Below are 13,538 nucleotides of genomic sequence, written 5' to 3'. Positions count from 1 at the left end.
ATATTCCCTGCTGTGGGGCCGGCTCCGGAGAGGGGTGCGTCGGCTCTTAATTCTGGAGCGCCGCACCGAGCCGTAGGAGCCGGGAATTCGCTTTGTACGTGTTTTCATATACGTGTGATTTATTTTCATTGAGGGTGCCTAGGGTGGTGTTTTAGAGACCTGCATTTGCTCTACCATCAGTTGTGGGATTTTTTAAGGGCTGGTTGTATTTCATTTATATTTTGTGGGGCTGGGTGGGTTTTGCTTTATAAGAAGGTTTGCAGGCTTTGAAGAGCTCTACTAGTTTTGCTGAACTGGGGTTCCTCTAAGGTTGTCATTGTTTGCGTTTTGGGAGGGCAGCTGCTAGCCTTGCAGGAAGGTGCGCAGGTTGCGTTGGAGGAGGGCTCTGGGTCGTTTCGGTTTTGCTTCCTTCCAGTATAGGTTAGTTTTTCTCCGGTGTCTCTGATGCCAGAACAAGGCCCCAGAATGAACGGTTTCTCTCTGGGCGAGCTCTGCTGGCTCTTCTGCTGCCCGCCTTGCCCCAGCCGCATCGCTGCCAAGCTGGCCTTCCTGCCCCCGGAGCCCACCTACACCGTGCTGCAGCCTGAGCAGCAGCAGGAGGCCGGGGCGGCAGCCGGGGCAGCCACCCCCACGGGATCGGGCACCTGCAGTCTGCACTTGAGCGAGCGGGCGGACTGGCAGTATTCGCAGCGGGAACTGGATGCCGTGGAAGTGTTCTTCTCCCGCACGGCTCGAGATAACAGGCTGGGCTGCATGTTCGTACGTTGTGCCCCCACTGGCCGGTACACGCTGCTCTTCTCACACGGTAATGCTGTGGACCTCGGCCAGATGTGCAGCTTCTACATTGGCCTTGGCTCCCGCATCAACTGCAACGTCTTCTCTTATGACTACTCTGGCTACGGGGTGAGCACCGGCAAGCCCTCCGAGAAAAACCTGTACGCAGACATTGATGCAGCCTGGCAGGCCCTCAGGACGAGGTAAATGGATACTGGGGACAAGGTATTTCTGTATCTCTGTTTAATCCTAGTAAGTCCAGTGTCTGCACAAGTAACCTGCTGAGAGGTGGAGAAGAAGGGTTTGTAGATGGTTTGAGTTATTTTGATGACCTCACCATGTTCCATCAACAGCTGTAATGCAATTTGCTGGTTTGTTAAAAGGATGCACAAACCTTCATCCTTGGGCTTCTTCTAGATTTGGGGGTTTATTCTGCAATATTGTATCTTAGCCATTGCTTCACCGTTGAAAATCTCCATCTTGAAGACAAGATGTTGCACTGGTTGCCCTTCGAGCTTACAGGATGCAAAAAAGCTTTTGTTCTAGACTTGCCCACTACTGCGGACGGTTAGAGGTAACCCATGTGAGCTGGAGCTTTGACTGAACTTGGCAGTGGCCTAGGCTAGTGCTTACCAGGAAACTGCTGGTGTTCTGCAATGCATCTGGGGGGTCATGCAACCTCCAGCAATATAGACGTCTTTCTTTTTTGGCAACCAAACAACTGTTTGGGTAGGGTAGTGGGTTGGAAGGAAAAGGTGTTGACAGGTGGAAGTGGAGCTGGGTGTTCTGCCAGGAGGAGATGCCGAAGTAGGTGGCATCCAAAAGAATGGAGCAGCAATGAGAAGGCTCTGGCAAGGCGGCATGGCCAGTAGGAACAGGGAGCCCTTGGCTTCTAGGAAATCCTGAGCAGAGCTGCTGCCTCTGGCTCCGTGCTGCAGCTGATTGCCATCCCTGGGCCTCTGTTGCTTCTTCTGTCCAAAGAAACCATGAGCTCCTTTTACCATTGCATAAGTTGTTCTTAAAGGGGGACCTCGCAGAACATATCCTGGAAGAGAGGCCTTTAAAAAGCTTAAGTTGTTGCAGCAGCAGGACAAGAGAAAAGAACAGGGAACATTTTCTGTTCTTGGCTCTGGGGTGATGTAGCTGCACTTGGCTTGTGTGAAATGAGTATTTAATGTCTCTATCGTGGGGATACGAGCCAGCTTCAAAAATAGACACAGGAGTTGTTACTAATTTAGATAATTGGCTTTTCAAGGATCCAGGGATTGGTTGGTTGTGGAGTCCAAACGGCTTTTGACATTGGTCTGACCAAGTCAGGTTAAGAGCGTGGGGGAGAAAGCTGTAGGGGGAGTTACCCTTTCGTAGCATATGTTCTGTCTGTTTGGTGATTCTGGGTTTGGTTTCTATGACTCGAGGTGGGGAGGGGAGAAGGAAAAAAAAGATGGGGGGATTTTGCCTGACTATAAACACTATGGTTTTATGTAAAAGATAACTTCTGTATGCTGTGTGCAGCATAAATTACTAAATGCCACTGTTATGCATACGGATGATGTAGGTGAGGTTTAAGGGAGGGAACGTGCTACATAAGCCAAGCCTAGTTAATGTTTGTCTTTCAGTTGCTGTGTTTTCTCTGTTTCACTTAATGTGAAGTTGATGATATTTGTTCATGAAAGCCTTCTAGAGCTCTGAAAACGTGCTTTCGCATCTGCCTGGCAGCGCTCCTGTCTTGACAGTGTTTAGTATGTGTTTAAGACCTGTGTAGGTCCAGAAACAAGGGATTCCTTCACTACAGTCTTTTGAGAAAGCTGACCCAGTAGATGCTGCCAACACGAGTCCAGCCTGCTCTGAGAGGATTGGGCTCGTTCTGTTCATGTGTTGACTGGAGGAAGTTTATATCATAGCGGAGACCTTTCTGAAGTTCTGCTCCTCCAGCCTGCTCTGAGAGGATTGGGCTCGTTCCGTTCACGTGTTGACTGGAAGAAGTTTATGTCATAGTGGAGACCTTTCTGAAGTTCTGCTCTCCTCTTTAAACTGAGGGGTTGGAATTTCTCTTGTTTGCAAGTCCCACATCTCATACTCCCTTGAGAGTACTGTTAGAGTAGTTGTGTTATCGTTGGTTAGGTTTTCAGGAGCCAAAGGAAATGCTACAGTATTTTAGGTGCCCAGTGAAGAAATTGGTTACTGTAAAAAAAAAAAAAAATCTATTAACAGATGATTGTTTTCATAACCAGTGTGAGCCGATACAGTACTCTTTCTGCTGATTAATTCTCTAAGCAGTAGTGTGAATCTTTAGACGATCATTTCTTAGCCCTTTCAATAAGTCCAAATGGCTCACAATTAAGTGAAATATTCTGCTGTAAAAATGCAAGTCTGCTTCTGGAGGTAAAATGTCATATTATACCATTTCTGCTGCAGCAGTTCATTGGTAGCTTCCAAGAGTTTGTGTATGCTTTCATTCTTAATGCAAATTCCTAACATTTGGCCTGTAGTCATCTGGTAGTGAACTGTCACTCGAAGTGAAGTCTTAAAATAGGAGAGGTTCACTGTGCCATCGAAAGCACTTAGTCATCTGTGCTGAGTTTTGCGGGAAGCTGCTGCTCTTCTGAATCCACCAGACATTCCACCTGTCAGCAGAAAGGCATTGCTGAAATCCTGGAAGCCGATTGCGGAAACTCTGGTAGCCAGAGATTTTTTTTTTTTTTTTTTTTTATTTCTGCTTAAGCTGTGCCTGAGAAGGTGAGAATTAACCCTACACTGGGACGAAACAGGTTGCTGCCACATTTTACGGATGATGGTGAGCTGACTGTGGTTGCAAACATGACTGTAGTTTTTGACTATTTTTCCAAGGTTTGAGGTGAGGACCTTGCAATCACATGCACGTTTAGGTATCAAGCCTGGCGTAACAAATGATTATCAAACTATCTCATAAACAGTGGATGAAAAATAAAATCGTCAAGTTTTTTTGTTCAGTTTCAATTATCAGTCTGTCTTTGGAGAATGTGTCAACTATTCTTTGTTCTTTTAGTCTTTGTAAGGATAACTTATTTTCCTTAATTCTAATTAAATTATTACTTCTCATGAATAAACTATACTCTTCCATGAAAATTTTACTCATTATTAAGTTTGAATGCTAACTGACTGTTTCTGAGCTAGGTAAAGATGTTGACATAAAATTTTATTCCCTTGAAGTACGGTTTTATAGATGCTTTTTCAGAGATCTAACTGTAGCATTGTTTGCTCTACTTCCAATATCAAGTAATTAATTTGGTCTTTTAGATATATTTATTTCCACTTGATTAACAAATTTCCATCTGGTATTTAAATGTTCCTCGAAAAGAATCTTCTGTTTCATTACTTTAGATGACATTTTTGTGAGTGTTTTATTTTAGGCAGGTTGGTTTGTTTCTGTGTTACTTGTTCAAAACCAGAACCAGGTTGAAGAGAAGCTATATCGGATTCTGTTTTCTCTCATGGTCCATATGGTTTTAAGTTGCTGCTTTATATTCAGATGTGATTAACTCTTATCCTAATATCTGACTTAGTAGAACATCTGTACAGAATGACTTGATTGTCGTCCTCCTCCCCCTCTTTCCTGAATTCCACATGGGAAGGGTGAACTTTCTAACGTTTTTGCATTAAGACAGCGTGCAGAACTTCAGAACAGGGTACACACCTAGAGGCTGGGCACAGTGCTTAAGCACAAACCCATGACTGCTTTGTTGATTGCACGCTGTTTATGTTAAAATCAAATTGTATGTTCTCTGAAAATTTGGAGAAGACTTTTAGATTTTAGAGAAGATTTCTTTTTGAGGAGAAATGTTTCAAAATCCCAGTCAAATGAAAGAAGGCACCACTTCCCCACTCTCTCTGCTTCTGTAGTATCAAAGAGGAGAACCAGTTAGTCCTTCTTTTGGCTATTGAAAGGAGGGGAAGAAAATTGAGTTAATAAATAGCTTAGAAGAATTGTTCTTGTTGCATTTAACAAAATACAACTTAATTTTTTTTCATGCTGCACAATATAACCTAGTATCTTTTGTTTCTGTCTAAGCTTTTGATAAATTCTAGATGTTATTGTAATGTTTAAGTCCCTTATTCTCAAAACATGTACATTTGACTTGGGTCTTTCAGTCCACAGGAGAACACTGGTTCTCTTCCACGATTCATTGTGCCTCTTGGTCAATGTGGCATGATGAAAGGAGTTCAGTTGTGAAATAGTATATTAAAATGCAAGGGCAACGGTTTGTAGATGGTTTAGAATGTTTAAGCAGGTTTTTTTTTTTTTAGACTTTTTCCCCAAATTTAATCTTAAAAAAACCCAAACAAACCACAAACCTTTTGTAATAAGGGAATTTTATTTGTGGTGCTCTTTATTGCTGTTTCCTTTGCAGGAACTGGTGGAAAAGTGTTAGAGTTTTCCTTCGACTAAAATTAGGAAGAGCACCTAATTGGATTAGGCTAGAGTGATAACTAATCTTCTGAGGCGGTGTCAGTTGAGTTCGCCTCTGTTCTGATTTGCTGAAGTGGTTACAGCTTTCCAGGTGAATAATAGCTTCAGGGGTTCTTTACCTTGACTTGTCAAAAGACTTAATTTCTATTTTAATTTTCTTTGCAGCAGAATGTTCTTTCGCTAGCACTGTGTTTCTGTGCGCGATCTAACCTGAGTTCTTTAGATCAAATATTTAGACGTTTTGGTAGAAAGTTCCTGGCATGGCCAAAGGCTGTGCTTGGCAGAGCCGTGGTAAATAGTCCTGGAGTAATAGGGTTCCCCTCCCTCATGGTGCATCCCCTGGTGGATTTTTCTGTCATTGACTTACAGGGTTTTTTGATACTGTTAATACAATGTCTGCAAAGGATTGTTTAAAGAGACTATTCTCTAAAAATTAACTTGTTCTACCTGCCATGGTCAGTACTTCAAGGAGAAGCTGCGTACAACTTGCTCAAAAATAGCAGCATACAGAATAGTCCCCTGTTGTTGTCTGTGCAGTGAGCAGAGATTAATTCAGATGATGAGTGTCCCGGGGACAAATACCGACAACTGTTTCAAACAGGTGCTCTGATGTTCGAAGATACTGAAAATGTTTACTGAGCTTTGGTGTCGTATTGCCTAGTTTAGTCACTGAAGTAAAAGTAGTTTTGTTAAATATTTCCCCATTTCTGTCAGAACTGCAAGATCAAAGCTTGTTTTTGAAAAAAATTCACTGTCAAGAATATTTTGCAACCAGTGTTATTTAGGAAGAAAAATAAGCTGTCAAAGAGCTTTTGGCTGACAGTACATGTTCTCCTGGGTGTGGATAGTCCTGAAGTTCATCTGCCTGAACTGGAGATGTTGGTTTACCCTGCCATACAAAGGCGGTTGGACCTGGTTCTCAACATCGTCAGAGCACTGATCATAAAGGTTTCTAGAGGAACATGTTGTTAAATGCTCTGTGCTGAAGTAGCTAGAGGTTTCTCTCTGCCTTGTAGCCCTGAATTGTGTGAAGGGTACAAGAAAGGCAAGCTTTTGCCCTTTCCCTCTCTGGAGAGACAAGCGTGTCACCTTTGGAGACTGAGCTGACGGTTGTTACACAGTGGCTGTTTGACCTGTGCATGTTCTGGTAGCGCTGAAGTTTGTTCAGTTTGTTCTTACCGGTGAGGTATGAGCTGGACCGTGTAAACCTCAGTGGTTTTGCTCTGAAGCCAGGGTCAATCTCCAGTCCATTGCAACCTCAAAAACAAAAAATCCTTCCAAAATGGAACCTTTTTCCTTTGTTACTCTGCTGTGTTGGAGTGTTTCTAAGTGCTGGGCTAGCACTTCAGCTAACGCACTAGCTCTTTACTTGTGTACATAAGTAAAAAGAACAAAGGAAAAAAGAACAACAATTAGCAATGCTATCCGGGACTGTAAATAATCTGTGGGTATAGTGGAGAACTTTTCAAGCTATTAAAGTGAGTTATCTGCCCGCAACTGGGTTTGTGGAGAGAACTGGCACTTCTTGAGCAAGTGGATATTTGTATTTCCATATTGAATGAAGAAAACAGGTTGGTTTTGGTTTTCTGGGGTTTTTTTGGTCCTTATGCGGAGATAGACTAGTACAAACGCAGTGCCGAGCAGTTAGCTGTTTGCAGCCCAACTTCTGTAGCATATGCCTGAATTTCATATTGTGTTTTAATGTGATGTTTGCCTGGTGGAGAGGCCAATGCGATGATAGTAACTTATAAATCCTGCCGCATTAGTTCTTCAGTTGCATTCTTTGTTGACTCTAAAGCCAACACCCTCAAAATGATGTAGCACTAATAACGTAAATGATCAAATATAGCTTTTTTTCCCTAAAGCTGGTAATAAATTTGATGAATAACTATCACTCCCTTCTGCCCTCCCTCTCAGGTATAAATAAATCAGTTACAGGGCTGCATTGGAAGCAGCTGAAATGAATCATAAAATAAGTTGTGAATATGTTGTACCTTACATGCATGTGCACATACATTTTGCTAGTTAGCCCCTAAAAAGTGCTACTCTGTTGAGTAGGAGATAGTTTCAGATGCCACTGCACTTGAGAGAAATCAGAGGCATCTACCTGTGCGCAAGGTGAGGGGTTCCATGTGTTTTCCTGAATCTAGGAAAGGCACATCTCTACAATTTTTGAATGCTGGTGGCTCTTAAGTGTCTCTTCATGTTAATTTGAGTATACTCTGACCATTTATATTGATCTGAAATGAGATAATTAGGGATTGGTTTTTGTCTAACCAAAGCCTTGTGTTTGTATGGGCTCAAGTACAATAGGTGGAGAAACCTTTGGAATCGGTAAGATTTGGTGGACGGTGGATAATGGAGATCACTAGAGACTACAACTTGTGAACTGAATAAGCCGTTTCAGTGACCCATTCGCTACCGCTTCACCTTGACTGTCCTACTGTCCAGTGTCTAGGTGAATGACTTACACTGGTCTTGCATGCTCAGCCTGACATCTGATGGATGTCACTCCTGCTCTCAAATTGAGTGTTTTGTTGGTGTTTTTTAATGTGTCAGGTTTTGTGAGCAATGGAAATGTTTGATTGTAAACCCAGGAAACCCTGTATGAACATAGAGAAATAAAGGTGCTTTTAATAGAAGGCTAAGAATGTGGAGTGGGGTGGATAGTGCACAGTGTCAGCTTAAGGACTGACGAATACCTCTGCATTCTTTATTCCAAAGGCTGAAGTAAGAAAAATGGATTATTGTGGTGCATTTGCACATAAAGCTAAGTTGCACACAAACAGTCGCAGAAAGGGGCAAACATAGGCCGGTTGTATAACGACAGTGTTACACTGCCATTATCGATATCCATATCTTCATTCTCTACGTTTTTAACCCCTACGTTAGCTTTACAGAACAAAGCTGCTCCTGTTGGCATGAAACATTGCGGTTGGATTTGCTGACCGTGAGCCTGAATAATACAAAGGCACAAAACTGTGCTAAACAGCAGGACCTGCCTCAGTGCCCACCCACCTTCCCACCCGTGGTTTCATGTCCCCTGATGAGCACGTGCGTGTCTGTGGGAAAACCCTACAATCATGAAATAAACCTGTAACATCTCAACTTTGAAAAAGGAATTCCATGAAGGAATGAATGAAAGGTTGATGTTGATGTGGGAGATGAGGTTTTAAGTTAGTGCCTCAAAGTCCAGAGGGAAAAATCTAAATTAGAGGTAATCTCAAAGTATTGCCTCTGGTTTTGGTTGGTGTTTTGGGTTTTTTGGGGGTTTTTTTTGTATTGCAAATTCATTAGAAATCTCATGTATGCTTTCCTGACAGTAATATTATTTATTGGTACAGCCTCATGAAATTCTTTCTGGGTACACCTTTCAAGATGAAATTGCTTTCTTTTAAACTGTTAAATTGAGATTAATTGCTTGTTTAGACAGTTTTGGGAAGATCTGTGTTACTGTGCCTGATTAAAAAAATCCTGCTTACATATAGAAATGTTACTTTAAGAACTCTGACTCTTGTCAGCCTTGTTTATCAAGGCGTGCTGCTGAAACGGGTGTCTGGCAAATAACCCTTCTCAAGGCATGCAGTGTCAGCTAATAGCTCAAGGATTTTTTTTTTCCCACAGGACGCTGCTAAATTTTTTAACTGATCTAATATACTGATATCTTGTATTTAACTTTGTAACGTGACATGGCCATTTCTTTCTGAGCAGCAAATGAACAACTGTGGAGTACTAGGTAGTGGGATCCCACAAGTCTGAAAATTCCGAGACCAACTTCAACACATTTCTCAAGCCCTGTAATTAGTGTGGCTTGAAATGTTCTTCTTTTAATAAGGTTGTTTAGAAAGGCGTTTGCTTAGATTATAGGATCTTTCTGGACATTCCTCCTCTCTGCTGACTTTTAGTTAGCTTTGCTTCAGATGTTCTCATAAAACTTGAAAAATCACATTCAGTGTCAGCAAAGAAACCAGCTATATCTTTTTTCCAGTGTACAGATAAACTGCGATTATGTTCAGATTATTTTAGCATTATTCCATGTGTCCTAATGGTTGTTGATAATAAATTAAACAGGACATTTAATCTTAATTATTATATTATACAATAAATTGCATGCCTTAATGTGCAAAATAAAAGAGAAGCCAACGGTAATGCAGGGGTAGAGTTCTGTTAAGCATTTTGCAACCAGAATGGTGTACAGAACCATGTACACTGTAAAGGAAATTTTGAGTAGTTAACTTGCTGCCTTAAGCGTTGGACTGGTTGCTTCATACAGATCTTTATCTTTGTCTCATCTCTGTATAGTCTTCCCCAACATCAGATAAATTTATTTAAGTGGGATGTTGGCTGTATGGCAGCCTGGGGAAAGTGGCAACTTTCAAGAAAATGGTCTTGTTTTTGACGCGTGTTCTCTGGGGCATGTTCTCTTGTTCTTTTTTTGAACTTTTGTTCTCTGTTTGCAAAAGTCTTCTCCAGCATGATACTTCTTCATAGCTTCATTTCTCACAAAAGTGTGCATCTGTTTTGGTGGGATGTTTTGGGTGTTTTTTTAAAATGAAGTAGCTAATTCAGTGTAATACTTATTTTGGACTATTTGGACAATTGAGGCAGCTGTTCGTAGCCACTCAGTCTCCTCCTCCCCTTAGAGTGGGATGTACCTCAACTTGCATATTAAGTTGTATTGCATACTTCATAATAATTTGTTGTTGTTCCCTACTGTAAAAAGCATGTCTATTTTTCCAGTAGAAAACGTTTTTTAACATGTCTTAATACTACAGAAAAAGTCAGTGTTTCAGTCTGGGTATGAGCATCTTATCAAGTTTAACCAGCTGTAAAAGTACCAGAGTTGTAGGAAGAGGTGGGGTAGTGTTTCAGCTGCAGTTTTGCTGTTTGTATGCATGCTAGTCCATGAACACGTAACCTTTGCCTCCGACTGGTTGATAATTACCCTGCGAGTTAGCACGCATTGCAGGCATCTCTTCCTGGTGCAAGAACACCCTTTCAGGAGTCAGTTCAGGAGTTTACGATAGGAAGTGGTATTTTAACCTTAAGCCTGACCAGTATGGCTAAAAAGTTTTGACTTGCTGAAGCTCTGCCAGCTTCCAGACTTCTGTATCTCTGATAGAGAAACCCTCTGCCCTCTCCCCTGAGCTCTCACTAATTGTTCATGTAAAGTGATGTTCACTTCTAAAGCCCCCTGTGGATAAAAACCAGTACAAGTAGTTCTTTATCCTGTCTTTGAAATTTGTACTGAAAATCAATCTGATAATGCAGAAACTACTGTCTGTGAAGGAATACAGGCACAAATCCAGTTGTCTTTTTAAAAAAGAAATTATTCTAGTTTGTATTAACAAAGAACAAAGATGATAGAATGTACTTGAATATAACTTGGATCTGAATTCTTGGTATGAAAGATAAGGCTGTCAAAAATCCTCAGTGTTCACCCAGTTTCATAGAGGGTATGAGGGTTGTAAAGTCTCCTTGGTTAATTGAGTTCTTCTCTATCCTGAGATGAAGCAAGCTGGTGCCAAATACGATGCTCTTCTTTCAAAGCTCGTCTAAAATCTGTAGGCGATTTTGTGTAGAGCATTGAACAGATGCTATTGATAGAAATAAGGTTTGGCACCTTCCAATTATTTCAGGAAATTATCTTTTCCATCCAAAATTCCTCTTCAATAATGTTCATAATGAGGAACATTAAACCAAAGGATCTTGGATGTTTCTTACCTAGCCGTAGTTCTGATCTTGTTGCATTTCAGCACCAGGAGAAACTGAACCAAAGATTATTGGTCTCTCTGGTTGGACATTCACAGCAATGTCCTGTTTTTCTTTTATTTAATTGTGAAGTAAGTGTTAATTTGGAATAAAGGAAGAAATGTTAGCTTAAACTTAGCTAATTTCATTACTGAGTTTTTGAGGGGGAGAGGAGGAAGTCGATTTAGCAGGCGTTGTTTGTCATTTGTCACTCTGTTTTTCTTCCTTCCATTATTGCTTCTGGGCAATTGTCTGGTGTGAACTATGGTCTTTCCTGCTCTTCACTGTAGAACTGATCAGACCTTCTCTTTAAATATTTCTTTTTTTGCAATTATCATTAAATATTTATATTTTGCCTCAGTCTTAGAAGCTTTGTGGTAGTAGGAGAAAGAGAAACACTATTCATTCGTAAAATGCAGCTGTATGCAGAGCTAAATACGAAAAATGTGTGTTGGGAGAGAAAACAACAGTAGCTTATGATTTAAAGTGCATGTGTCATGAGATGGCGAACTGCAGAAGATCTGCGTAGCAGAAAAGTTACTGTCCAGGTTGGCATTTGGCCACAACGTAGGCATTATTACACGTACTTTTCCGGGCACTGCACTGTTAGCTGTTACTTCAAAAATAGAAACTCAACAGTACAAGATTTCTTCATGCTATCCTGGGTTGTTGGTAGGCAGTTAAGTGCCGGTGTGGCACGTACTGGAATTGCTAGCATTTTTTCCTGCATAACCAGTTGTTCCCTGGTGATAAAGGCAAATAGGATACTCGATGATATCAGGAAGCTGCTTCTTTTTTCCCCTTTTATTTTTTAAATTTTCTATGATGCTTCTGCAGGACAGTTTCTACCTTTAGCATCAGCTGAAATAATGCACTTAAGTGATTACATTTACAGTTGTTCTTGATTCACTGCTAGGTACTTCTGCTTCTTTGGAGAAGCTAACTGTTAATTGGTAAGCATCCTTTTTTGAGGGGAAAAAGTTGATTAGCAAGATATCTTTCACCAAAAAGACTGCAAAATCAGTTGCCCTGTTAACTAGGCATGCTGGCAGAAAGCAAAGCGTGCCAACATCGTGCAGGCATGCAGTTCGACCATCATTGAAACCTCTTGATTTGGACAATCTGAGCAAAATGTCCCAGATAAGGTGCTGGATAAGCTGAACAGGTATGTATGACCTGGTTTCAGGACTGGATTTTCTAATAGGAGTTTAGGAAAGTTATGAGTAACTTGGTACTTTTCTAAGTGTACAGAAGTGCTGCTCTCGTTTCTTAGATGAATATTTGTTACTTTATAAAAGGTAAAACTCACTGATACTTTGTGCAAACAATTAAATGCACCTGCAGTAAATTATTGGTTTTGGGTGTTATGTTTTCAAGTTCCTGGAGAGCACAAGGCAGGTTTCATGAGCACTTCAACTGAGCAGAAGTGTGCAGGAGAAACTGACTCCGTGCTAAGTAGTTATTTACCGAGAGAAGGGAGGAGGGATTTAGCCTCCTGGGTTTGTGATGATAAAGGCTTTGGCTAGGAAATTTGATTTTTAAGCTCTGAACTTGTTATCTGTGGTATGGTGTTTTAGAACATCTGGTGCTGTTAATCCTGGTGATTGCTGTATATTTTTTTAATCATCTTAGCTTTCTATTGACTGTTACTAGGGCCTGAACGTTCATTGTGCTAAAAGTTCATTAAAGGAACATGTGCAAGAGGAAAACAAAGTGTACATGAAGGTTTAAATATGGCTTGATAATGTGTAAAATTTATGGAGCAACAGGTCTTTAATCCTGGTAGAGTCATCAGCCTGTCTTTGAGCAACAGGAATGGAAGAACTTGAGGATGTTTAGGAAGAAGGGAATTGATGAGTCAGAGGGCCAGTATAAAAAGGCACAGAGAAAGAAAGAACACAGAGATTTTCTTAATTCTGAAAAGACGCTGGAAGAATCTTTTCGAGTAACAGATTGCTTTTATGAAGTGACTCTGTCTTCTACTTGACAGTTATCACTCTTGGTATTTGTTATTTAACGAATATAACGAATATTTAACGAATCTTGCTGAAAATGGATAACCGATAGAAGGCAGGAGAAGCTCCTCAGGAGAGTAGCATTCCTCTGTGGGGATGTGAATTTGCCGGTTTGAAAGCAGATGCTTAAGTGCATGCAGATTCACACTGTAATAAAGCCCAGTGTTCAGAGCAATTGCAAAATCGGTGTGTTTTCCCCACTTATCTGGGGTGGGAGGAAAATAGAGGTTACAGTGTCACTTATCCAAGTAGGATTTCTTCCTGTTTATAATTCACAAGACATATCAGTGCAGAGGAAGCGCCTATTGTTTTTATTTTCAAATCAAAAGAAAATGCTGCCTTTCTTCAAGTCTGTGGAAGTGGTTAGAGTAGCTCAAAGCAACATTAAAATTAAAGAGGACTATCCAAGCAGGATGTGTGGTCTCTCGGATAACACAGGCCATGACACTACTTCACCTGGCTTCTGCACAGAGCTCTTCAGTGTTTATGAGGTACTGCAGATCTGGGAGAAAAGCCCAGGCTTATTTAATAACTCTTCTTCTACGGTGCTT

General features: G+C 41.1%; 1 protein-coding gene across 1 annotated transcript in view; it reads left to right on the top strand.

The window, feature by feature from the left end:
* Positions 1–424: 424 nt before the first annotated feature.
* Positions 425–13,538, top strand: part of ABHD17C (abhydrolase domain containing 17C) — a 29,632-nt gene continuing 16,518 nt past the window's right edge. The window contains exon 1 of the mRNA XM_010139380.1: positions 425–977. Within this exon, the coding sequence (XP_010137682.1) occupies positions 445–977 (533 nt within the window). The 5' untranslated portion in view covers positions 425–444. The remainder of the gene's footprint in view (positions 978–13,538) is intronic.

Source organism: Buceros rhinoceros, unplaced genomic scaffold (assembly GCF_000710305.1).
Source record: "Buceros rhinoceros silvestris isolate BGI_N320 unplaced genomic scaffold, ASM71030v1 scaffold18707, whole genome shotgun sequence".
Taxonomy (NCBI): domain Eukaryota; kingdom Metazoa; phylum Chordata; class Aves; order Bucerotiformes; family Bucerotidae; genus Buceros; species Buceros rhinoceros.
Note: the sequence above shows the minus strand (reverse complement) of the source record. Positions and strands in the feature narration are given on the sequence as shown.